The 26,065-nt window shown below is 45.1% G+C and overlaps 1 protein-coding gene across 2 annotated transcripts in view; it reads left to right on the forward strand.

The window, feature by feature from the left end:
- The window catches only part of Fam78b (family with sequence similarity 78, member B), a 96,630-nt gene extending 78,834 nt beyond the window's left edge, over positions 1-17,796 (forward strand). Inside the window, exons 2-3 of one of the 2 annotated variants that reach the window (XM_005398241.2) lie at positions 5,418-6,352; positions 14,713-17,796. In XM_005398241.2, coding sequence (XP_005398298.1) covers positions 5,418-5,940 — 523 coding nt within the window. In that variant the 3' untranslated portion in view covers positions 5,941-6,352; positions 14,713-17,796. The remainder of the gene's footprint in view (positions 1-5,417; positions 6,353-14,712) is intronic. The other variant, XM_005398240.2, reaches the window with a different exon arrangement.
- Positions 17,797-26,065: the final 8,269 nt, after the last annotated feature.

Consider the following 26,065-nt stretch of genomic DNA (forward strand, 5'->3'; position numbering starts at 1 on the left):
GAAGCAGAGCTAGCAAAGGACACTGAGAAGGAGACAGTGAGATAAGGGAGAGACAAGAATAGTAAGCATGCGCCGTGTGCCTGAATCCATGATATGGGCAGAGGCTGCAAAGACAAACATACCTCCATCCTCGCTCTCGAGATCTGCACCCTGAAACACCATTGGTGGTGGTTCTTGAGCTGTGCAGAATGTTAGGGAAAACAGTGACACTACAGCTTTGTTACTTCAGCGAATGATTTTGTGAACACGCATCTATCACACTGGACCATGCTTGGTTTTTCTGAGTGACTCTTTTACTATATCTGCTACTTTATCTCTGGGCAAATTGGTTGCCAAATAGAGCTTCTACCTTTGTAGTAGCTCTGATATGTGCCCTCTCTGTCTCCTCGGCCATCTGCCTAGATGAAGGCTTTGTTAAAGATTACTTAGAGTGTGGCAAATCTCCTAACCATCCTTATTCCCTCATTCCAGCCCTCAAATTCCCCTTTTTACCTTACTCACATTCCTGGCGCATTACTGTGTGAGTAACCTTACCACCTCTGCGATGAAGCCCAAGTGCAAAAGCCGCTTTGAAATGCACTGCACAAGATGACACTTCTCCATGCACCAGAGTAGTCTCACCCTTCCCAGTGCTCACCGTAGGCCCAGGTGCTCTCCTGTCTGTTTCCTGGATGTTCCATGCTCGTGTTTGCTGCCACACATTGGCCCATGCTGGAAGTTCCTGCCAGACGATGTCCATAACCTATTTCCCCACAAAGCCTTCCTTCTGCTACAGCCTTGTGGTGTCCAAGTCCCTGGATTCGTGTATTACTTGGGGCCTGTGCCACTCATTTTTGTGTGGTGGTATAACATAAAAAGTCACTAAAATACATTTATACTCACTAATTCATTCAAGGGTTGGTTAGTTGGTTGGTTGGTTGGTTGGTTGGTTGATTGGTTTGTGGGACTGAGCCCAAAGCCTTTCCATTGAGCTACATCCCCAGCCCCTTCATTTATTTTTTATTTCAAGATAGGGTCTCACCAGGTCACTAAATTGCCCAGGCTGGGGGCTGGGGATTTAGCTCAGCGGCAAAGCACCTGCCTGGCAAGCGCAAAGTTGTGAGTTCGGTTCCTGGTACCGGAGAAAAACCAAAAATAAAAATAAAAATAAAAATAAATTGCCCAGGCTGGCCTCAGCCTCCCAGAGTGCTGGAATTTCAGGCATGTGCAAACACATCCAACTGTTCAGTTCTATTTAAATGTAGTCCCCCCTCATCTCCAGGATAGTTTTAAGTGCATAACATAATGCCGCCTAATAATAGATTTTAAATGAATAATAGATGTCATTTTTTTTGTGAGCAAAGGTATAAAGTGTAAAATGGTGATAAACCACTTTGCTATATACACATTTTACCAAGCTCTAGGTATATAGGCATAAAAGTGATTCAAGTGAAATATTTATTCTTTTAATAAAGAAAATTTATTGTGGTTTACTATGTGCTAGCGATGTGCTATGCACTGATTCAAAAATAAGTCACAATCTCAAGGAAATCATTCCATAATGGGGAAGACAGGCATAGAAGCTCATAGTTATAATTTGGCCCCCATAGAGATGGATATATCCATGGGTGCATGGAAAAAAAGACTTCCTGGAAGAGGTGATTCCTGTGGCAATTCTCAATGAGATGCACGATAAATACATGGGGAGAAAGAGCAGTGGGGGCAGAGGACATTGCATGAGCAAAGAGGCAGAGGTGAGGAACAGCATGGCTTGTGGGGAGGGGAGGCCACATCATGAAGATAAAAGTGTGTCCTGTTAAAGAACTGGAATGGAGATTCCTCTAAAAACTAAAGCTAGGGATTTCATTTGACCCAGCTATTCCACTTCAAGGTATTTTCCAAAAGAGGTAAAGATAGCATTTTACAGTGATGTATGCATACCTATGTTTGTAGCAGCAAAACTTATGATAAGTAAATCTTGGAAGCATCTTATATGCCTGTCAACAGATGAATGGATAAAGAAAATGTGATATTTACACACAATAGAGCACCACTCTGCCATAAGGCAGTATAAATGTGAGTCATTTGTGGGAAACTGGGTTCACTTTGAGATCATGATAAGTAAAGTAAACCAGAAACACAAACTTAAGCATCATTCATTTTCTCTCATGAGACACCCACAGTATAAATTTAAAGAGCAAGGAATTAGAACTTGATCCTGTGGGTGGCACAGGTGATATCCATTCAGAGGAGCCTTCAGAGGGCTTTATGTGGAAAAAGGGCATGATCAAATTTGTACATTGGAGTACTTGTGTAGCCTAAGAGATGAATTTAAAAGAATCAGAATTGGCTGCAGGGAAACCAGTTGTGAACCATGACAGTAGGCAAGTTAAGAGATTGGATTGAACAAAGGCAGTGAGATCTGGATGAGAGAAGATAAGGTTAAGCATAACTTACAGAGGAGAGTTTGCAGCACACAGATACAACAGCTGCGGTAGATCAGGTGAGAGAGTGGGAAGAGCCAAAGGTAACATAACCCTCACTTTTGGCCTGGCAGATTGAGTACAGCTAAGACAAAGCCAGAGGTCCTGACTTATAGAAGGCATGGTGAGTTCAGGGTGTGCTGCGTGGAATTTGAAGTGCCTCCAGCATCTTGTTCAACATGGTCCCCTTATATGGCCAGAGTGCCTCCTTCTTGGCACTATTCTTTCAGGGACTTCACTGCAAACCATTGTCAACGCCGTTTATTTTATCAGCTACGTACAGCAGTCATGCCTTTTGTGGGCACAACTCTTCCAGAAGAAAAAAAACGAAAAACAGGAACCACTAAGTGCTACACATTAGTATCTAATTTTCATAAAAGAAATAAAAATATCCTTTCTAAAGAGAAAACCACCCCCTAGTCACTAGACTTAAGTCATAATGAATTTTGACTCTTTCCAAAATCAAGCCATCCCTTAAGGATGTAGACCTTGGGCTCCTAAGGCTGTGGAAAAGAGTATGCCTAAGGCTGTGGAAAAGAGTATGCCTAAGACTCAAAGGATTTCCAAGAGAACAGCTGCAGAAAGTTAGCAGTGTGTAGGCCCCTGATGTCACAATGCCAAGGACTGCAGTCAGCCTGATGTCTTTGTTCTGATGTGATGGTGAAGAAATGCATTGTATTTCTCTGTTCCAAAGAATCCTCCAAGAAAAAGGTCTCTTCTTTCTCTCCTGACATATGCAAAAGACTACACCTTTCTTGTGTTATCTCAATTTCTTCTTTGAGGATATTGTGAACAAACTAAGTTTTGTGCTTTATCCACCATGCTGACCTCCAGATGTTGGGCCCAGCTCTGGGCAGGAAGATGGCAGTAAAAATCTGAACTGTAATATCTCTCTATATAAAGTAACTGTAGGGGCCAGCAAGGTAGCCAGTCATGAAAAGGAGAGTGTTGTAAATAAGAAGTGTATCCAGTGAAGCTAAATTCCCCAGGCTGTCTGCTATACTTATTAGCCCTGTGTTTAGAGTGGTAGCACAAGTACACTCTGGCCCTGCTAAGAGGGGCTGTCCTCCATCACACAAATGATCCCAAAGGCCAGCAGAGCTTAGTTAAAACCAAAATTAAAAATAGGGTTTAGGCAACCCAGAAAATAAATGAGGGGGCACAATGACCCTACTGTCATCATTTCATGAACCCAACTAACACACTGAGTCTCCACCCAACCACTAATCCTCATATGACTTTTGTCACACTAAACAATACTTACTCCCTTTTGTACCATAAGAAATGGTCACCAAATTAACTGGGAGCTGTCCTTGGCATAGACACAATAGCATGTGCAACAAAAATCTATCTCCTTATTTGCATCAGGTCAATTCCTGTTACTTAGTTTCTGTCAAACGTGCCTATGCTACAGTTATTCTCAGCACTTACCTAGGGCATGAAGACAGGAGAGAAGATGCCTGCAGCTATGGGCTTACCTCCTCCCTGGGTGGTCCAGGCCTCCACTAGGAAGTGTGGGAGCCAGGCGAAAGTGGCCATTAGTGTCTCCATGTCCCTAGGTGATGGCAAGAGCTGCTGAGTGTCATCAGCATCAACTGGATCATGCAGCTCCCTTTTAGACCATTTAGATAAAGCCCTGAAGGATCATCTGACACTTAAGGAAGAACTTATCAAACAAGGCCACAACCTCTTGGCTGATGAATTAAACAGTCTTGTTTCTTCCTTTGGATATTAAATTCTTATGTGTTGTTACCAAGCATCATACCAGAAGTGGAAATATGAAGAATGCCTCAATTATAGTCAAGTCCAACCCCTCATAGCAGCCCTGGGAGCTACTGCTTCACTGGACAACCTGAGTCCACCCCACTCCATGTAAGGGTACTTGGGGCAGCATTATGACACAGTGGCCAAACACGTAGACTTTGGAGTCCAGCAACTCCCAGCTCCACCTCTTACAGGGCCCTGGACATGTTCCTTCAATATCTTTACATCTCCATCCCTTCATGTGAAAGTGAAAATAAAATCATTTATATTGTGGAATAGTTTGAACATTAACTGAGATAATATAAAATACTTGGCACGGTGATTGGACCAGAGAAAAGCACTCCATAAATATCAGCCATTGCTAGTATTATTAGCCTTAGTATATGCCACAATCTATGGGGGACAAAAGGTGGGCTAAGAGTGAGGCACATGTCCTCCTCCCTCATTCTGTGAAGGTTGGGGGACAACCAGAAAAAGCGGGCAGGTGCCCCAAATGGTGAGCTTCCCAAACTGAGCAATGCGGCTTTCAGTTTGGACTCAAAGCTAGTAGGAGATTGGAGCACATACAACCACACGTGACAGCCTGCAGCGCAGTATTCGCAAGCCAGGTGGCTTCCAAAAATGACCAGCATCTCTTTGAATTTTCCTTCTAAGCACTAGATTTCCTTAAAGCTACTACAAATTCAACTACTAGAAATTCTATTATTTGTTTTTCTTCTAAGAAACTAGTATACCTTTGCCTCCTTTTACCCTCCTTTTTGCCTGATACTCTTGTTACCAACTGCATCACATTCCAGCCACCAGTTCTTCCCCCAAAAAACAAAACTATACACCCTCATACTGCTGCAAGAGAGCAGCTCCTGCTGTGGAATGCCTCCAAGCTGCTAATCACCATCACCCCATCTGATTGGTCCCTCTTTGTTATCTCACAACTGCCTCTAAGCTTTCTGCTTCCAATTGGGTCAGCGATGGTTTTATTTAACTTGTTTTGGCATTGCTGTCTTATTTCCGTTTTGATTTGTTCTCATTTAATCCTGAAACAGCACAACATAGAACTTTGTGGCTCAAATTCCCTTCTGAACTTACCATTTCATCCAGGTTGTCTGTGTTAGTAAGTGGTGGGTGCCTCTTCGGCTTGAGCAACATTCATTCAGCCTCTTCTTTTCTTGTGCATCTCTTCTGCTTTGCCAGGTCCAGCTGGGAACTGCCTGACTTGAGGGAAGGGAGAGTAAAAGCCATCAGTGACTCAGATGGGGTGAGCTACCCTTGGTATGGGAACACCACAGAAACTGTGACCCTGGTTGGCCCCACCAACAAGATCTCCAGGTTCTCCGTCAGCATGAATGACAATTTCTACCCTAGTGTGACATGGGCAGTGCCAGTGAGTGACAGCAATGTGCCACTGCTCACAAGAATCAAGAGGGACCAAAGTTTTACTACCTGGCTGGTGGCCATGAACACCACCACGAAGGAGAAGATCATTCTGCAGACCATCAAGTGGAGGATGAGGGTGGACATTGAAGTGGACCCTCTCCAGCTGTTGGGGCAGCGGGCCCGGCTGGTGGGCAGGACTCAGCAGGAGCAGCCCCGGATCCTGAGCCGGATGGAGCCCATTCCCCCAAACGCACTAGTGAAGCCCAATGCCAACGATGCCCAAGTCCTCATGTGGAGGCCCAAGCGGGGGCCACCTCTGGTTGTGATCCCTCCTAAGTAGAAGCAGACTGGCCTGACTGTGTGTGGAGCACACGCCGCTGAGACACGCAGCGAGGTTGCCAGGGGTGGCAGGAGCCAAACTGAGTTTCTGAGCCAAAGCAGACCTCTTGGTTTGCCAGCCTTTGCAGCTACTTGTCAAGAGTACAGCTGCTCCTTGGGTGGTAGAACCATAATCCTTAGGAAAAGTCCTTTCCTTTTAGGAATAAAGAAATCACTGATTTGACAGACTTGCTCTGATTACCATGCAAGTAGCCATATTTTGGAGCTGACCAGGATGATTCTTTTATTTGAACTATTGACCATTTCTTTCCTGTGAGATGCAGGGGATGGAAATGAAATTAAACAGTGCCTGTGGCGAATGCTGCTTCCCAACCAATTAGAAGTGGGAGTGAAAACATCTACACCAGATGTTCGTAAGACAGTCCCATTGTCTGACTGGGGGCGGGGAGGGTGCTGGGGAAATGGGTAGAGTGAAAGCTGGGTGGTGAAAGAATGGATAATGGGGAAAGGAAATAATAAGTTGTTGTCACAAATTAATACTTGTGCCTTTATTAATTGGTCATCATTGTGAGCACACAGGAAGGAAAGGAACATGAGAGAAAGCCTTCTGGGAACTGTCCGAGGTGCTGATGTGAACTAACATATGGAGACTTGCTGGCTCCATCTACCCACCTCTTTCCAGAAAGACTACATATTCAAAGTATTTTTAGTCACAGCATTTGGATATGTAGTTCCTCAATTCTGCAGGAGCTATTTTTGGTCCTTCTCCATGTTTTTACTGATAGCCAAATTGTGATTTTTGTTTACAGCTCCTTATTCTGTCCCCATCGCCAGCCCTGATTTTACCAAAAAAAAGATCTATAATCCATTTAGGGTTTCAAAAACACTTCAGCAAATTAGAATGGCATTTTCCTTCTTTTTTTCTGTTTTTAGCTTGTGAATAATTGGAACAGATAAAACACACACACACACACCAGGATGCATATAGCATAATAACTGGCAGATTTGCCAACAACCCCTGCATATATTCTTGCAGCCTCTGTGCGTACACAGTACATGCACTGTGTGTCCATATAGATTTATTTTAGATCTGTTTCACAGCTTGAGCATTTGTGAAAAAGTGCTTCCTAAGGCTTAACTTTAAAGTCCTTCACTGAAAATCTGAACTACTTACATTTAGCAAGCATGTATTGCTGAGATCCAGCCAACAAGGGTGGTAGGCCATTTTTCCTCTAGTGGAGCCAATATAAAATTCTTTAAAGAGTTTCCAGTCTTTATAATGAGAATTTTTCAGCTCTTCCAACTTAAATTACACTCCCAAAAGAGAGATTTTCCCTTTGTTTTCACTAGTACAAATTACAGTACACACACACACATGCACACAGAGTTACACAAAGATGCAAAAAATCCTTGTTCAAATTCCCCATGCAAATTAATTATAAAATTCTCACAATATCATACATTTAATGAGTGGATGCTAGAAGACTAATTTTAGAAGTGAGAGGTTGAAGTTGAGAGCAAGTACAGTGTCTTGGTTGGCTCCAAACATCTGTCTTCTACTAGAGTTTAGGGATGGGGAATGACAAGCAAGCAGGCGTATTTATAACTCTTATTTAAAATGTAGTTTAATGTAGTTTCTTTTGAAATCTAGCCCCAAGGGATGGTACTTGTTTACATAAGAGAGTTAACACGACCACTCCAAATTATATAGTGTTAACCGCACACACCAACCATCAGCTACTCTTTTATAGATTAGTTACTGATGGCAAGTTATTTATAGCAACACATTAATGACACATCAGTGCCTCACAGAAGACCTGGAGACATTCCATTTAGAAATAATTCACTTGTTACATTTGGATTCCTCTGTCCCTTCTGATGCTTCCTTATTCTTTATGAGAGAGAGAGCCTCAGAGAGCTCCAAGGCAGAAAGTATAAATCTGCTCCTTGTCCACACTGACATCAGAAACAGCAATCTCTCCCACATATTGAATTAGATGCCGTCTTTAGAGTTTCTGGGGCATGGATAATGATCCTGGAATATAACCCCTATAGTCCCACTTTAAGGAAATGTGGTTTTCAAAAATCCAAAATTGCAATGATCAATAAGAAAAAATTTATGTGACAAAATCATATGCAAGGTTTCAGTTTTCAAATTTCCCCAGCCTGTTAAGATATGGTGCTTCATAAGTACATTTACACATAATAGAACTTTTTCAGAGAGTATATTTATTCAATACAGCCCATACTTAAGTCAGGTGGGCCACGCTTAGCTAGACTCATTTCTCCAGGAAAAAAATACTTTTCACAAATCACCCAAAGCAGTTTTGTGGGAAATTATGTAATTAAAAAATGAGGGAAAAATAGATGGGAAAGTCCTTCAAAAGCATTATGCAAACAAAAATTACAATTATTGTCATTGATAGTAGATACTATTGGGACCTCTACAGTCAGATCTCTCAGTTGTGGAATCAGCCTGGCAGAAAAATTCTACTGCCTTGTAGCCAATTATTTTACAGTTATTGTTTTACAAAGAAAAGACCCCTTTTCTCCCAGTGATCTGCGGATCATTGCCTTTCAGCTTGGTCAGACTGTTGAAAGTAAAAGGCTCTCTAACAAGGGAGCACTGGCCTTGAAGTCTTTGTGGGGGTCATCTCCATCTTCCCATCCCTTGCCTCACCCCGAGAGTGCTCAGGGCTCATTCGGTTTAAAGGAGCTCATTCAGTGGCTTATGTTTTAGTTGAGTTGTCTCAGGATTTGATTTGTTTTGTGTACACATACATCAGGTCTCTGCAAAGCGAGAGTTTTGAAGTCCGGTGTATTAAAGAGATTTTATCAGATCTTAGATGATTAAATGAGGTCACTTTTGGCCCACCTTCTTTATGGAGATCTTTTAGTCCACATTCTCAAAAAAATTGAGGCCCTGTTAAGGTTGGTCATTTTTTCAGGGTCACATACCTAGTCAGCATAAGGCCGGTGGCAGGCCTAAGGTCTCCCAAATCTCCACTCAAGGCACAGTCGTCTCTTTGTCTCTAGCCACAACACTGTCATCCCTGGGCCATTCACCCTGAATCAGTTAGCCTAAAGATCACAGAAAATTAGATCCAGCCTTTACAGGACAACAGAAACCTCTTGCTACTATTATGTCACAAAATGAATGTTCCAGATTTCCTTTTATCTGTGGCAGCTGTTTGGGGGTTGAACCCTTAATCTGGGGTCTTTGCCGACTGCATTTTTGCATTCCCAGGTCATTGCTGTGACCCTCAGCAAATGGGAAAGTTAGCAACTCGTCCCCTTTCTGCCCGTTCTGTGAGACTTTTTAGAGCTCCATCTGCTGGGAATAACATTCCAAGGGTCAAAATCAAGCTCTAAACCAGGGGTAGCGGTGGATACCTATAATCCTACCATTCTGGGAGGCTGAGGCAAGAGGATCATGAGTTTGAGCCCAGCCTGGGCAACTTAGGGACTTAGCAAGACCCTGTCTCAAAATTTAAAGATTGAAAAATGGCTGGGGATATAGCTCAGTGTGAAGGCTCTGGGTTTGATCCCCAGTACAAAAAAAAAAAAAAAAAAAAAAAAGAAACAGAAGTCTTGAGTAGTATAAAAGAATTATGGTTATAAAATATTTTTACATAAGATTTCCACCTGCATTTTCTTACTCCAGATAATCTTATAAAAAGTGTAATGCTGTCTTAGTATTGTCTCCATTTTACAGATGACAAATTGTGATCAGAAGAGAGTAAGTGACATATCCATAGACACACAAACAAAAATGTCAAGAGCCAGGATTCAAACTGAGCCCTTTGGCTCGAATCCCCTTACTCTTCCTCTGGGTGCTACTGCTCCTTAATCCCTTCAAAAGAAGGAAAAAGCAAGTCACTTTCACTTAGTCACCAACCCTCACCTATCTATCAAGTGAACTTACTAAAAATAAGAGTGAACACTGCTTTGTTGTTCAGAGAACCTTAGAAAACCCAGAGAGGTCAGCCTGGAGAAATGCGTAGCAGGGGCTATGGTGTGGGTGAGCTGGCTGTCACTCGGCAGCCCCCAGCACAACACTAGTAATTAGTGGAGTAGAAAATCTGCCCTCCTGCTCTCAATACCACAGGTATAAAACCAAAGAGAAAAGCATGTATTCTGCGGCTGAGGTCCCAGCTGAGGCAGGCCCTGCCTTTGCCATCCCTACGCGCAGCAGGCACAGCCTGTGGGGCGGAGGCAGTGGAAACAATGGCTTTTCCAGCCTGGCTTGGCATATTGAACATTCTTGTTAGAATGGAGGGCACAATTAAACATTGCCAAAGCCAGCTCCCAACTGAGTTGCAAAGAAAGATGTAAACACACACAAAAAGACCCACCACACTCACACACTTTTCAAGCTGAAAAGAAAATTAATCAAAAGCCCAGTGAATGCCTGAACTCTATAATTAAGCCTAAGTGATCTTTAGATAGGAAGAGAGCTGAGTGAGCCAGCTTGGTGCACACAGATATTTTTACCTCAGAGTCTTTTTGCCATTAATTTCTTTTGAGATCTTGAGTACATCTGGTTCTGTTCCCTGGTAGGACTTCAACCCATGAAAGGTCTTCCAGAGAGTTGCCAGTTGGTGGCCAGAGGACAGCCAAGGTTATTTGGTCATTGTCAGACACTTTTGTAGTGTCTGGGAGGTGGGGTGGTGTGGCTTCCCCAACCACTGTGAACCTCCCCTCCAACAGATCAAGACAGTCAGATCGTGCCCAGGATGTCAACAGCATCGTCTGGCAGATGACACTGTTGCATTGGTAGAGCCACAGAGCCTGGAGCTGGTTGCGGACCCTCAGGTCCCTTCTACTTGGCAGCCAGCTCAGGGAAACCCATCCATCCTGCCCCTGGAGAGTGGTGGGCTCAGGCTCCCCTCCCAGCCCGCCTTGCTGGATAGGCCTAAACATGGCAGCAACAGAAGGAAAGGAGATCATCGTGCAGACCCACAGGAAGCAGCTCAGGGAAGAGTTTGGGCCAAACTGGAGATCCCAGCATAGTTTCCAAGTTTAATTGGCTACAACCAGGAACAGCTCGTTCTTCCTGTCACAGACTCAGGCCAGAGAGAGAGAGAGGAAAACTCCTTTGTACTCAGAACTTTATGTGGATTTCTATTGGCCTGACTTCCTGTCATTTTGGCTGGGACCTCACAGTTTGGGAGTGGCATAATAAATTTGTCATGTGAGTGCAAAAAAGTGAGGATATACTTCTTGTGACCCTGCACATACTCCAGGCTGTCTCACCACATTGTAGGCCTATTTGGTTATGGCCCCATTCCCTGTAGCCCCACAGTTTGCCTCAGGGGCTGCCACCCCTGTCTCCATACCCCCAATTATGCTTCTGTCCCAGCTGGGCTGGAGTGAGGTCCCTAAGGGCACCTGACCGGCCCTTTTTCCCAGCTCTCCAGGCAGCAGGCAGTGTGGCCAAGCAGGAACCGCTGTTCTTCTCCAGGCCCACATCTGTCCTTGGCAAGCCCAGGAGACGAACGCAGGCTGTTACTTAAAACGGCTGGGTGTTTGGTAGGAAATGCCCAAGGGAAAGAGAGGGCAGATACAGGATTAGAGCAATGATGGGATAGTGCTGAAACATAGAACAAGACCCAGTGCCACACAGACCTCACTGTGGATGGTGAGGGTTACAGACAGTGCCATGAAGTATTTAAATGGTAGCATCTCTGTTTAGGGCCGGTCTCAGGCTGGCTGAGGGCCAGCATCCCTGGAAACAAGGAGGAGATGGAAAGGAGGACAGGACACTTTCCTGCATGCCCGGCCTGGGACTAGGGCAAGCCAAGCGAGGCAGTGAGGATTCACCATGTGAGAAACATTCACTCTCAGGGCTGCACGGACGGCACCCTGGCATTGCATGTCCCCATGGGAGCCGGACTCCTGGGTGTTTGCCTGGATACCTGGCCTGCACCCCTGGCCCCAACCCTGCTACACACCTTGCTTCATCAGAAGAGCAGGGAAAGTGTTGGGGATCCCTCTAAGTTCCTGTTCTTGCAACAACTTTATTGGGGGGGGGCAGTTCTCCATGTGCCACATCTTTGCCCCAGGGAAATAATGCTCACAGGAAGCTGTGGGAGCCATTCATTCCCCTCCTGGGGTCACACATTACAGGGGAGTCCAGAACCTTCTGAAGTGCCTCTTAGACTTCTCTCTATCCATGACATCAACCAGTCTGCCTGGGACCAGCCTGGTCCAGTCCCTTTAGAGCCAGTGAGAATGGGAAGGTGACAGGGCAGGATTTCTTTCAAGCGCTGTGAGCTCTTGCGACAAAAGGTACTGGGCAAACCCAGCAGCCACATTAATATACCCAACACTGGGATGGAAGAGACAGCTGGTTATCTCTCCATCTGCTCATGTCCCTTTGCCCCTACCCTTCAAACCAATTAGAATATTCCACACAGATGTGATCCAATGAAATGTTAATTGGAAAAATAACAGGAAAGATAATACATGCTCTTTGAGCTGAGAACTATTTCATTACACTGAGCTTTGAAAGCAAGACAGCCAATTAAATTATTTCCCACTTCGCTCCCTTACATACCAGGAACTATGGAAAGCTATTACTTCTAATTAATTAGGAAAGAGAAAAAAAGACTCTGCACATGTATTGGATGGACAGGTGCTACACCACCTACCTCTGTGTGCATACCTGTGTGTCTACTTGAGCATGTACACACACACACACACACACACACACACACACACACACACATACACACACACACACCAGGGAACTAAGACTCATCCACTGTCTAACCTAGAGAATTTAATCAGTCTTCCTACATAGCAAGAAAATACTTGGTCCCCGGAATCATTCACATGATCTAACAAAGGAAGATGCCTTCTTTGGATACATTCATTAGTTGAGAAATAGGGCATTTATTGTGAGAGAATAAACAGCTTTAAACTCAGCGTTGGTTGCCAAAAACTTTCTGCAGCCAAAAATTGATCTTAGCTTTTTGTCTTCAGTCAAGTAGAGTGACAGCTCTGGACACCAAATATAATGCTCATTGCCATGGGATGGTCTCATGACCAGGGGACCTGAGATACCTGAGGCCTGATTTTTGAACTGACTTTGTGAAAGTCTTAGGTAGGTCACTATGGGCACCTCCACTTTTCCATCTGTGAAGTGGAAAGAAAGCTCATTCTCAGTGCCATATTCACCCCTTCAAAGTCGTTAGGCTTTGAAAACACACTGACAGTGAGTGCAGAGTTTCTGCCTTCCCTTGGGAAGACTGATAGAATACAGCCATGCAGTTAAAATATGTTTTGTACAAAAAATATGCTAACCCATAGGCATAGTTATTGTACACTACATATAAACAATAAGATAAGGACTAAAATAGTCACATAAAGCAGTCATCCTGGTGAGGTGACTTTGCACTTAGTGTTATCTGTGAGCAGTAGGCAGACTCAGGTTGGCTCAAGACCTCAGCACATGTGTCCCCACACCATATCCCCTCGCTCTCCTGTCGCTACCTTGTCTGCTGGGCAAGATAGGAAGGGCTGCCAAAGGCTAGCACAGTCAGTGCCTCTGACCAGTTCTGACCAACCTCATTATTACAGAAAGGAAACCTGGAACTTATTGACACCAAAGAGTATACCAGCTATCTCAGGGCTCAGAGTATACAGAGGAACATTCCCCAGAGTGCATTTCAGGCTAATTCCTCATTTGTATGTCTGATGGAGTTGTCAGCTAGTTTCAGACCTTTGGAACAAGTGTAATTGACCATCTACATAAGAATTTGGGATTTTTCTTCCTAAAACTGAAACCATGCATATAATGTGAAAAAACAGCAGTGTACCTTAATCTGTCATCATAAAAGGCTTGTGCCATTATAGCAATACATGCTTGTTAAGTAAATCTAGTACATAAAAATTCTAAAGATAAACAGGAAGATGATCATGAAAAGAAGGTGCCCAATGCTTGCTTTACCTAAGATCAACTACCTTCATGCATTAAAAAATACTTGCTAGACAAGTACTCAAATGCTGAGATACACTCCCAGCCTTCCCTTTATTTTTAATTGCCAAAATTCAATTTATCCACTTTAGGGCCACAACTATTATATAAAGCAACATATACAAATACTCACAAAAAAATAGTGGGGCAGCATGTTCTCTTTTTAAACAAAAGTTGATTAGCAGCTTCAGGTTAAACACTAGAGATACCCCCAAGAACCAACTTTCCAGCCGAGTGTGGGGGCACACGCCTGTAATCCCAGCACTCGGGAGGCTGAGGCGGGAGGATTGTAATGAGTTCAAGACCAGTCTGGACTGCATAGTGAAATCCTGGCTTAAAAAGACAAAACAAAACAAACAAGAAGCAAGTTTCCACACATTTGGCATGTGTGCCCATGGTAGGAATACTAGTGAGACTCCACAGCTCTGGAAAATCCAATTCCCACAGATTTCTTTGTGCCTTGCATCTAAGAAGCAAGGCCATGGTGGGGGGCCTGGATTTCCCACCCATTTCTGTAGGGCCTTTTATGTCTAGCAAATGGGTTACACATATAAATGACTTAGAATCCTTTACTATTATTTTAAAGTCTAAGGTCTCCAATCCTTTTTAAAGAACAAGATGAAAGAGGACTATTTATAGAGAAATGTGTATGAAAATACTCAAAATTTTGTGTAAGATTTCAAAGTTATATCCTTGAAGTCTCTTTACAAAGCCCAGCTATAAAGGAATAGCATTTCTTTGGCTGCTGTCTTAATGCCCACTCTGTTTACGTGTTTCTGTGTCCACATGCAGGTCTCCTAATAAGACAAGGCAAAGCCCAGCAAGCAGAACCACATGGCAGAGACTAAGGAGAAGGAAATGAGCACTGGCTGGTGGCTCCAGAAGCTGAAGCCTGGGACAGCTGGTTTCCACTAAATCGAGTGCCATCCTGCCTGTCTCCTCTCCACCCTCCCATCCCGTGACCAGTATCTCCTATCTACCCTACCACGTGCCCAACTGGGCCAGCTGGTTGGCTGGTGGGGAGCTGTGTTGAAGTGGGGGTTGTGCCTGCTGTATTTTTTTTGTGTGTAGAATGATTGGATTCATCCAGACCTCAAGTCCCTCCCAAGCCCACCAAGTGAAGCCTCCCAAGGACAAAGAGCTGGTCAGCCTGGACTTCAAATAGCTTACATGGCCCAGCCTTGGTTCTTAAACCCTGCCTCCCATCCCTATACTCTTGGATAGGAAACCGAGGGAATGTGTGTCTCCCCTCCCCCCAATTCTCCAAGGGTGGCTATTGTTAATAATCTTTTGTGGTGTCTCTAAGGTCTCCAATCCTTGGAGAACCAGAGCCAAAGCAGTGCTTTCCCCTACCATGGCCAGGCTGGGTGCCCCCAGGCGGCCAAGGACAGAGTATGCATCATCAGGATTGGTGGGGCAAGCAGAGAACTACCCTAAGAGAACAAAAATGTTGTGCATTGTTTTATTTATTGATTGGTTTATTTATTGGCATACCTACTGACTTAATTTATTTATGAAATAAGTATTTATTATACAGCAAGAAACCCACTTCCATCCTTGAAGCATCAACCCCAGGATTTGTCTTCTTGGCCCCATAGAGCACAGTGAATTACTCCTCTTTGAAGACACAGGAAAAAGAGAGGAAAGCCTCTCCTTATGCCCAGACAGTTCCATCCCAGCATAGTTTTTCAACCAGAAATGGCATTAGAAACCACCAGCTAGAAGGGCTGTAAAGCCACATGCAAATCAGCACAGGCTTAGCTGTCCAGACCGAAGCTCTCAGAATCCTCCCAACCCACTCCCCTTGTATGTGCCCTGCCCTTCAACTCTTTTCCTCACTCAGGTGGGGCCCAGCCCTCCAACTCCAGCCTGTGCATCAGGACTAAAGTCCTCATCCTGCTTTGGGGCCACATGCTTATCACCAGATGCACATTAGAATCATCCGAGGAGCTAAAAATAGTATCCAGGCCTGATCTCCTCTCCAAAACAGTTACAGCAGAATCTCCAAGGGTAGAGGTTGGGCATCCATGCTTTGTGAGTTCCCCAGATAACTCCAATGTGAAAATAGGGTTAAGTATTTACAGTGTCTTCTGTCCTTCACCCCTCCCCACAACCCAGATCACATCCTCCTGCCATTCCCAAGCTTCCTCTAGAGTCCTCTTCCCATTCCTCCAGCCGACCACCCTGGCAGAGCCCTGGAGTAGTGGCAGGGCCCAGAAGCCAAATGCTGAGAGTGGGGCCTGCTCCCAGGTAGCTGATTTCCAGCTTTTCTAGGAGCAGAAACCTGTCTGCTGCCCAGATTCGACCTCCACCTGCCCCTTCCCCAGTCTCCCAAACTCTAGAAGTTGAAAAGGGCACATTGTTGACATTTCTATCTCAAAGTCCCAATCCTCCTGGTAAGACCGTTGCCAGTTTTTACAATCTAAGGCTTGGCCATTTCTGCAGAGCCATCTCAATTAACGAAAGTTCTACAGGTGACCAAGGAAGTGGGCCCCTTACCCCCAAGCCAAGTCCTTTGCCCCAAAACCTGGCAGTAGCCAACCCACACCCAAATTCTCAGTGGCTGAGAAGAGGCATCTCACCCTTCACATTTATGAGAGCCACACTGCTGAGTGTGAGAAATGTGAGTGAGTGTGTACATGTGCATATACTGTCTACCTGTACACTACCTAGAGATGCTGAGGGCAGCATTTGCCATGAAAACAACTGAGGACTTTGCTGTCTTTAACTCAGTGGAGTTGTGCTGTGTTCAGGATGGGCTCAAGTGAATCCCATATTCTGTATACACAAAGAATATTATAATATATAAAAACTGCTGGGCACACTACACACACACACACACACACACACACACACACACACACACACACAGAGTCTAAAGAAGCCTGTGATGTGGGAAGAGTTCATTTTGTACCCTCTGCCCTCCTCTAAGTAGTTTCCTAGGGCAAGCATTATGTTGCACCCCTCAGCTGCCCGGCCCCTGCCCACCCTTCATTCATCCCACCAAGCCACCTTTCCCATTATTCGTTAGTCACAATGTCCCCGCCCCAAGTCCCATCTCTCAGGGTCCTGCTCTCTGACAGGTGGCAGTTCAGCAGGGGGTGCTAAAGAGTTGAGTGTTAGTCTCCCAGGTGACATTTATGTTTTAAAGGGGCTACAGATAATGCCTTAATCCAGAGGACAGCTGTAGTGGTGGAAATTCCAGGCACAGAAGTGGGCCAGTAAGGGAGCTTATTTTTATCAGGAGGGCAATTCATAGCCCCCACGTCATAGCTGTCTCTCAGATTGGCCCTTATAAGCACGTGGGCACAAGCAAGCACACTTACTGATATAGATATTCCTTAATTTTGAGATACCTCCCTTACATTGGCCCTACCCTTAAAAATTAAAAAAAAAAAAGTTAAATTAATTTAAACCTCATTGGGTAATGTAGCCTATTTCTCACTGAGCACCAGCCATCTGGTCTACCCCACCCTGTTCCAGTTTCTTCCTTCTCCTCCTTTCTGCTACTGCCACATCTATTAATTTGCTTGTACGTGTCTCTCCTTCCCTGTTCTTCTGTGTGTCTATCCTTCCTTGCTTCCCCCTGGAATTGTGCTGTTTGTCAATGTCGTCAAGGACAGAAGAGCAGGTTAAACGCATGAGCATGTGTGTATCGCTTTGAAGAAAGAGAAACCAGGTATTCTGCTATAGTTCAGAGAAAAACCCAACGAAGAGAGAGACGAAAGCTGGCTCTGCAGAGTGCCTTAAAATGACTTTACTTAGGAAATTCTGAGTTGTCAGTCTTTGGATGTTATGTGAACTCAAACAGATGTTGCATTTCACTTCTCTGGGATTAAAAAAAAGTTAAATACAGTATGTATTCAACAATGACAACAAAGTATACTTTCTCTTTAATTTGTTCCTTAAATATGTAGTGCCTGATATTTCACAAAACCTGGGAATGCCCCAGGCACCCAGAAGCTCTGGAACATACAGAGGGTAGAAACAAGAGTCCTGCCCAGCTGGTAAAGCACTGGTGATGTGGGCAGAAAGCTGCAACCAGATGTGATCCAAAAGGCAATTTTACTGTAAGAAAGAAACATCGAAGCCAGGCATGGTGGCCCACACTTGTAATCCCAGCACTCAGGAGGTAGAAACAAGAACCGTCCTTGATTCCAGCCTAAGCTACACAGTGAGTCCCAGACCACCCTCGACCATATATCAAGGCCCTGTCTCAACAGAGAGAAGTGAGAATATCACAACAGAAAGCAAGAGAAAAAAAGGGACCCTCACCCTTCTTTCTGATGAGATTGACTTGTTTTAGTTGTTTGGGTCTTCTATAATGAAATGCTATAAACTTGTGAGTTTATGAACAACGGAAATTTATTTCTCACAGTTCTGGAGGCTGGGAAGTCCAAGAACAAGATTCCTGCAAATTCTGTGTGGGCCCACTTCCTGGCTCATGGACAAACTTCTGTGTCCTAATGGGCTGGAAAGGTGGATAGACTCCCCTGGGCCTCTTATAAAGTCCATGAGCTGAACCATGAGTGCTCCACCTTCATCATCCGAATGCATAGGATTTCAGCACATGAATTTGGGAAGGAGAAGCAAAAACATTAGACCACAAATATTAGAATGTATCCTAGTCTGTGATGAGATGGTATTAAATTGGGAAGAGAACATCCTAGAAATGCAAAGGGTAAACCTTGCCCTCCCATCCCTCCACCAGCACTCTGTCCTGCAGCACCCATAACCAGTGTCCACTCTGCTTTTGCTAATGTTTTTCTCTCAAGACACTGGCCACCTAGCGTCCCATCTACACAGATTATCTTGAAAAATCTGAACTTCTCAATACAGTTGGGTTTCTGTGCTCTCTCTCTCTCTCTCTCTCTCTCTCTCTCTGTCTGATCTCTAAAGGGTTAGACTCCATCTAGGCAGGAGTGGGAGGGACATCCGATGTGCACGTGGATTGTGAGAACTCTGCTGGGGTGAGACTAAAGCCGCAACTCTGTGGGCCTCAGCTGTCAGCGTCTGCGCCCTCCTGCCTCTCCCCACTGCACATCTCTGACCCAGCCCTGCCGCTGTGGACGCCAGGGCTGTGCCGCTAAGTGCTTGGTGTTATCCAGCTAACAGCTGCTCGCTCTACTGGGCCTTTTATTCAAATCTATCATGGCTATTTTCCACAAGAGATGTGACCCTTCTGTGGGGTCAGCAGTTTTAAGAGAGCTGAGAGTCACTAATTCATTCTCTCTCTCTCTCTCCCTCCCTCCCTCCCTCCATCGCTTCCTCCAGTCAAACAAGAGTAAGGAGACTCAGATACAGAGATAAAGTAGTTTCTACTCCTAAAAAAATATACTTAAGGACCTCTGTCATGCACTTCATGGGGTGAGGAGGGTACTTGTTAAACAGTTTTATTTATAACCTAAGATCCCCCACCCTCCCCAAGTCAACCAAGCAGCATGTGCTCAACTCGGTAGGAAGCAGCTCCACTGGCACCATTTAGCAACGGGATCCTGCATCTTCCCTGTCAGAAACCTGACCTGAGGCACACTCAGGACATTTGTGCTTTCTCCTTAGTTGGCTCATTTTAAGTAATAAGCAGTATACCGGTGGCTGCTGTAGGGCTGCAGTGCCTCCCTGCGCCTGCTCAGCTCTAAGGTGGAGCAAAGGGTGGGGGATGTGGTGGCAGCTGAGGCACCACAGATATGAGTGCTGTTTCTCACAAATTGTAAAGTTGCACATTAAACTCTGTAATGGTTTAGGACAAGGAACAAAAATGTGTCTGATTAAAAAAACCAAAGTATTATACATTTCAAGATATTTGAGGCTCAAAGACAGAATATTCAAACATAGCTCTATATTTATTGTTATTTATATGAAGAAACAATATGGCCTGCCTGGTCAGCTTGGGTTGCAAATATGATCACATTTATTTTCTAGATGAACTATTTGACTCCTCTTAGACTCAGTGAGCCAAAACAAGCAGAAGCCAGAAATGGAGCACACCTGTAACCCCAGCTACTCAGGAGGCTGAGGCAGGAGGACTGCAAGTTCAAGCCCAGCCTGCATAATTTCAGGAGCCTCGGTCTCAAAGTAGAATTTGGAAATGGGCTGGAGATGTAGCTAAGTGGTAAAGTGCCCCTGAGTTGGATCCTTAGTACTGAAGAAAAAGGAAAAAATAGATACCGAGCAGAAAGAAAGTGGCCATTGCCTGAGGGAAGACAGCAGCGTACTGCAGCAGTGATGTCCAGGACAGGAATTGCCAGTGTTGAGCGTGATGCTCTGCCTGCTGCTCTCAGAGTACAGCAATGCCAAGGGACCTGGGACTGGATCACACCAGGCCAACACCTACCTCCTCTCCCGTGCAGTAACTTTGTCACCCTTCCTGGGCTCTGAGCCCAGCTCTGAGCCCCCTGGTGACCCTAAGAGGCAGCCCAGCCTTACACCCAGGAGGGGTGGAGCTCTAATTCTTCACCTCACAGCAAGTCCCACATTCTTTGTGCAGGTTAACTCATTTCTCTCACACCCCACAGGTTCTCATTCTTTTCCTTGGAACCTTGTATTTGCTAACTAGAGGAGGAGCAGGACTTCTTATTTCAGCAAATACTTACAAAGGTACTGCCAAAGAAACAGAATTCCACCTCTCCCTCCCTCCCTTTTGCCTTTCCTCCCTTCGTCTCTCTTTCTCATGCCTATTCTGGTGGGGGCAGAGATACACAATAAACATAATAAATAAGGAAACTGTATACTTAGGTAGTGAGAGGTACTACAGGAGGGAACGAAAAGGCAGCTCAGAGGACCCAGGTGGGCTGGGAGAGTGTTTCCCACATGATTTTCTGCCTGAGTTATATCAAAAAGCACCCATCATGTGCATTTACTAAAATAACACTGATAATAATTCTGACCCTGGTGGACACCGCTCAGGTCTCTGCATTCATGGGCACCCTGTTCCTCGAAAGCCTTCAGAGCTCCTCTTCATAGGTTGCAAAGCTGAATCAGGTTGATTGTCTCCTACCATTACAACTCAGGGAGACCCCATTTATTTCTTTCAACTGAAACAAGTAAAGTGACTTTTCCAGGGTCATGGAGCTGCTAAGTGTCAGAGGATCCCAGGACAGTCTCACTGACTCCTCTGCATGATCTTTCTCAATCTACTTGTAAATAGCATAACGAGCCACAAAGCCAGAAGATCTAAAATTGAGATGCAGCATTGCCTTCTAGTAGATGGAAAAAACCTTGAAATGTCCCCTGCAGACATAAGACTGCCTGTGGAATTACATTATAAATCATAAGGCACAATACAAATGTGAGGCTCTGGGGCAACCCAGCAAGCTGTCTCAAAACTCCGCTTACCTACTCACTATCTGTGTGATTCATTAAGTAAATAAATATAATTAAAAGGAGTTATTTTTATTACATGTTGCTCACAACTCCCAAAACATTCCCTACTCAAGTTGGAAAAATTAAAACAGTATATATTTTCAGTCTATAAACTAATTACTTGATTCAAAGCAAGCCCTCCTTAAAATGTTCATTAAAAGCAGGTGCACAATTAGGGTAAATGGCTTGAAGAAGTGCGGGTGGGTGGCCCTTGTTATAAACCTCCAAGCACTCCCTGTGTACTGCACAAGTGTGGGGAAAAGGACATGGGTGTGATAGATCCCAAAGCTGTAAGTGTGACTGTGAACAACCAATTGGATTGATTGTCGTATTCCACACCTCTGCTCCCTCTTATTCCAGGCATCAGACAGTGCCCACCAGGGAGCAGTATGTGTCATGTTGGCCTGAAATGCAGCTGATCCTGAGTCCATCAGTCTAAGCTGCTAAATAAGACAACTGTGAATCTGGGAGTGCTTAGGAGTCAGCTTTAAGAGGAGAGGCAAATGCTACCTTCTGAAAAGGTTCTGAAATCCAGCTGCCTATTCCTTGTGCATCTATATAAGGACTGTCTTGCCTATTTAAAAAAAAAATCTATAAAAGTAAAAGTAAAGCACAGCTTCATTGAGCTGCCAACTATCACCTGCTGTCTTCTCTTTGTGGTCAGCACAGGAGGTGCTAGACCAACAAGGAAAGACAAGTAACCTCCTCACCATCCCTCCAGGTTAGGGGTGGACAAAAACGTCCTTTCCCTGCTCCGCTCCAACAAGAATCCAAGGGAAGTTAGATAAAACTACTCAAAAGACAAAGATACCTTAAGGAGCCCATGTTCAAAATGAAGAGGGCCAGCTTCATTTTCAGGCAGAGAATCTCAAGGTTAGAGAATGAACCAGGTAGAAGATGAAAGTGTTACCCCACTTCTGACCCCCAGGCCAGGTTCTTTTTCCCTCTCTCAGAATTATGGAGCCAATAGCAAGATCACGCCCCAACAGAGCAGAAATGGGTTTTATTCTTGCCCAAGAATAAGGGAAGTGGGAGAAAAAAACTCACAAATCTACTTCCCTACCTACTAGGGCTCAGGAGATTATAGATAGAAGGTAAAACAAATAAGGAGGAGAGAGAGGTTAGAAAAGGGAAGGGATATTCATGTATTTTCCAGGAATTCAGGCACCACCTCTCTTTTGCTCCTTTTATTAATTTTTTCTGGTTGCAGTCATGGCAACAGCCATGGCTCTGGGAGGAGCATCATTTAGCATGCAGCTGAGGTTATAAAGAAGTTAGATGCTGTCTCTGGAAGTCTTCTGTGCATCCAAGTGGCTTCAGCTAGCCCACCTGAAGTGAACACTTTGTAGGCATCTTGATAAGCAAGTTGGGCAGGGCAAAAATTCAGCTAGGTGAAGTAGGCAGCACAAGGTGAGGGTGGGGTAACCTAAGGACTCCAGGAACAAGTAATCAGAGTCTCCAGACAAAAATTTTCAGTGCCCAGCCTAACTGACACAGAGGATAGTTTAAATCAAATCTGTTCCCCAAAGGCTGGAACTTGTCTCTGTCTCAGCACAGTGCACTCTAGTGAGACTATCTTCACTGAAAATGATGGGAGCCAATTATTTCCCACCACTGAGGAAAGACAGAGAGAAATGGGCTTCTGCTAAAGTTGTGGGTATCTTTTGTTACAGCTCTGAAGGAGAAGAAATAAATGGCATCTACTGGAGGATTCTGTTTTTCTTCTTCCTAGTATTCTTCTCTGCCACCCAGGATGAAGAAGTCTATCAGGCAGAGAAAAACTCTAAGCACACGAGACTTCTTCCCTGAGCACTTCTGAGTTGACTATCTCTCTTCCTTCTGAATTCCAAGACATTAAGCTAATAAGTAAAAGGACCAAAATCACACTTCTAAAGAGCACCATCCTCACTCAGGAGCAGCTGAAAAAATCCAGATTGCCCATGGCCAGGCAACATTTTGAGGTTGTCAAGAGACAGCCTGGTATCTGATTCTCTAGAGTACTTAATGATGTGTAAATATTCCTTCAACATTAAATAAATAAATAGTTAGCACAAGGCTGCCTGCCAGCCACTTCTAGCAATAAGCAACTTGGTTTGAGAAAGAACCAGGCAAGCTAAGGTCCCCAAGAGTTTAGGGCCAGTACATCCCCTGACTTCCAGCCCTTTCTGTCTTGGTCATTTATTGTGTATTGCTGACACCCAGCACACACAACTTACAGGAGGAGAGGTTTATTTTGGCTCACAGTTTTCAAAGGGTTCAGTCCATGGTTAGCTGGCTCCAAGACAAAAAATGGCATGGTGAAAGGGACTGGTCGGAGGAAAGCTGCTCACATCATGGTGGCTAGGAAGCAGAGAGGGAAGGGAAGAGACACATGGTGAGAGATACACCCTCCTAGGTCAGTGACCCACCTCTAACCAGGCCCCGCCTCTTAACCGCACGTTCAGCTCTGAACTCTTACGTGGATTAACACACTGATGAGTATAACACCCCCTGACCAAATCGCCTTCCAAATTCCCCACCTCTGAACATATGGTCTGGTCAGAAGACATTGTAGATCTAAACCATAACAGCTTCTCTTTCTCAGATTTAGAGATCCCTAAGTACTTTCAGTTGTGTAAAACCTGGTGGTTTACAAAGCCCTGTGACATCATCCTAGCAACAACCATATTGGGTATTACCAGCCCTGATTGACGTCTGAAGAAAACAGGCTCCAAGAGGTTGGAAGGCAATTAATAGATGTCTGAGCAGGAACTGTACTGCAATTTCCCAGTCTATAATTGGTGTAGTGCACTTTGCATGGCTCCATCTTGGAAACTGAAGCTGGGGAAAGAGCCTACATATCACGAAGTCAGGCCACCTTAGAGAGAACACCAGGGTCCGAACATAATCTCGTCATGTAGCCATGTGGCTTGCCCTAAGCCCAGTGGAAAGCACTGTCCTCCTCTCCAGCACTGGGCTGGCTGGCTGCCAACCCAAAGAAAAGGTGCTGGGGAGCCAGCTCAGTGTAGGGTCCTTCTCACCCAGACTCCACCCTCATGCAGCTGAGATGGGCAGGGAAAGCTCTAGCTTGTACCCTGTAATGTCTGTACCTCCTGCCATTCTTTCAGCAGAAAGAAGCCTTCTGGGCACTGTCAACCTCTGTCACATGAACCTGCCCTAGAACTAGAACTCTTTCTGTCAACCCTAGGCCACAGGAAGATCAAGGGGCCCCTTGAGAGTACCAGCAAGTCACCTGTTCATAGGTGGCTTTAATTGTGTGGTTAAGGTACCATGAACTTTGGAAGTGGAATTTTCCCAGAAAACCATATCTTTTTGGAATGCGAGACTCTCATGTCTCTGCCTTCCCAAAGAGCACTAAAGTTCCATGTTGGATCAGCCTATCATGGTCAACTGATTCACCAAGATGCACCAGCTCATTCACGTGCCTGCCCAAGAGTTGGTCCCCCTGCCCCATCCCAGCTCCTTTCCAACTCCAGGCTCTAGAAATCAAGGGCTCCATTTGCCCTGGGGATTGGGTGTTAGATGGCCATGACCAGGATCCTTCAGGGTGCTTTGGAGTCCTGCTAAGTTCACAGCCCAAGAAATCCCCTCACCTGACCATTCTAGGAAGGTTAATTTTAGGAAAATGCCAGGGAGACTTGTGTGCTAAGGAAATGCATTTTGGAAAAGGGGCTCAATCCCAGACCTAAACCCACAAGGTCCCTGTCGTGTTTTCCTCCCCAACATTGCCCTTCAAAGTCTGCTCCTATGATGTCCTCCTGTCATGCAACCCCTTCTCCCATAAAGATAGAGGAAGTGTGCTAGGTGGACTCAAGGTAGATGGAATGGTGACCAAAGCGAGCCTGCTCCATGGTGGGCCTGGGATGCCTCGTTCCTCGGTAACCAGACAGCTGGGTTCCTGGTCAGGGAGAGTGCTGCAGTCCAGCAGGAAAATAGCACCCACGTGGGTGGAGAACCCTAGCTCTACAGCACTCCCTCTGCCCTGAAGGAAAACTCTTCCTGCTGGTGAGATGGGATGAGCAAAAACCAGAGGTTGCTCATGGAAATTCTTGACGTGCTGTATAACACCTCTGGTGGATGTTAATCTAGGAAGATATGGCCTATGGGAAGGCAACATTTCAAGAGCACCACCTTCCAACCCTGGAGGACGCCTGGGACTCTCATCTGGTACAGGTATGTAAGGTCCTGAGGAAACGGGGACGCAGGTCTTGGAACCCAGGGAGCGGGGCTTGGAAGCCAGGAAGAGGAGTTCCTGGTTATTGTTCTCTTGCTCCATACCCAACGCTCAGTAGCTCACAGCAAACCTGCAGGATAAGCCCTTACCTCCCTGCATTGCCATCACAGAAACAGAGCTGGGCCCAGGCATGGTGGAGCATACCTGTAAGCCCAACACTCAGGAGGCTGAGGCAGGAAAATCACTGAGTCCAAGGCCAGCCTGGGCTACATAGTGAGTTCAAGGCCAGCCTGAAATGCATAGTGAGACACTGTCACAAAAAAAAAGTGAAAGGAAAGGAAAGGAAAGGAAAGGAAAGGAAAGGAAAGGAAAGGAAAGGAAAGGAAAGGAAAGGAAAGGAAAGGAAAGGAAAAAGGAAAAGGAAAAGGAAATAGAAAGGGGAAGGGAAGGGAAAGGAAGGGAAGGGAAGAGAAGAGAAAGGAAAGGAAAGGGAAAAAGGAAAAGAAAGGGAAGTAGGAAAGGAAAGGAAAGGAAAGGAAAGGAAAGGAAAGGAAAGGAAGGGAAGGGAAGGGAAGGAAAGGAAAGGAAAGGAAAGGAAAGGAAAGGAAA

Source organism: Chinchilla lanigera, unplaced genomic scaffold, assembly GCF_000276665.1.
Source record: "Chinchilla lanigera isolate Chin_1 unplaced genomic scaffold, ChiLan1.0 scaffold00061, whole genome shotgun sequence".
In the NCBI taxonomy this organism is placed as follows: Eukaryota; Metazoa; Chordata; class Mammalia; order Rodentia; family Chinchillidae; genus Chinchilla; species Chinchilla lanigera.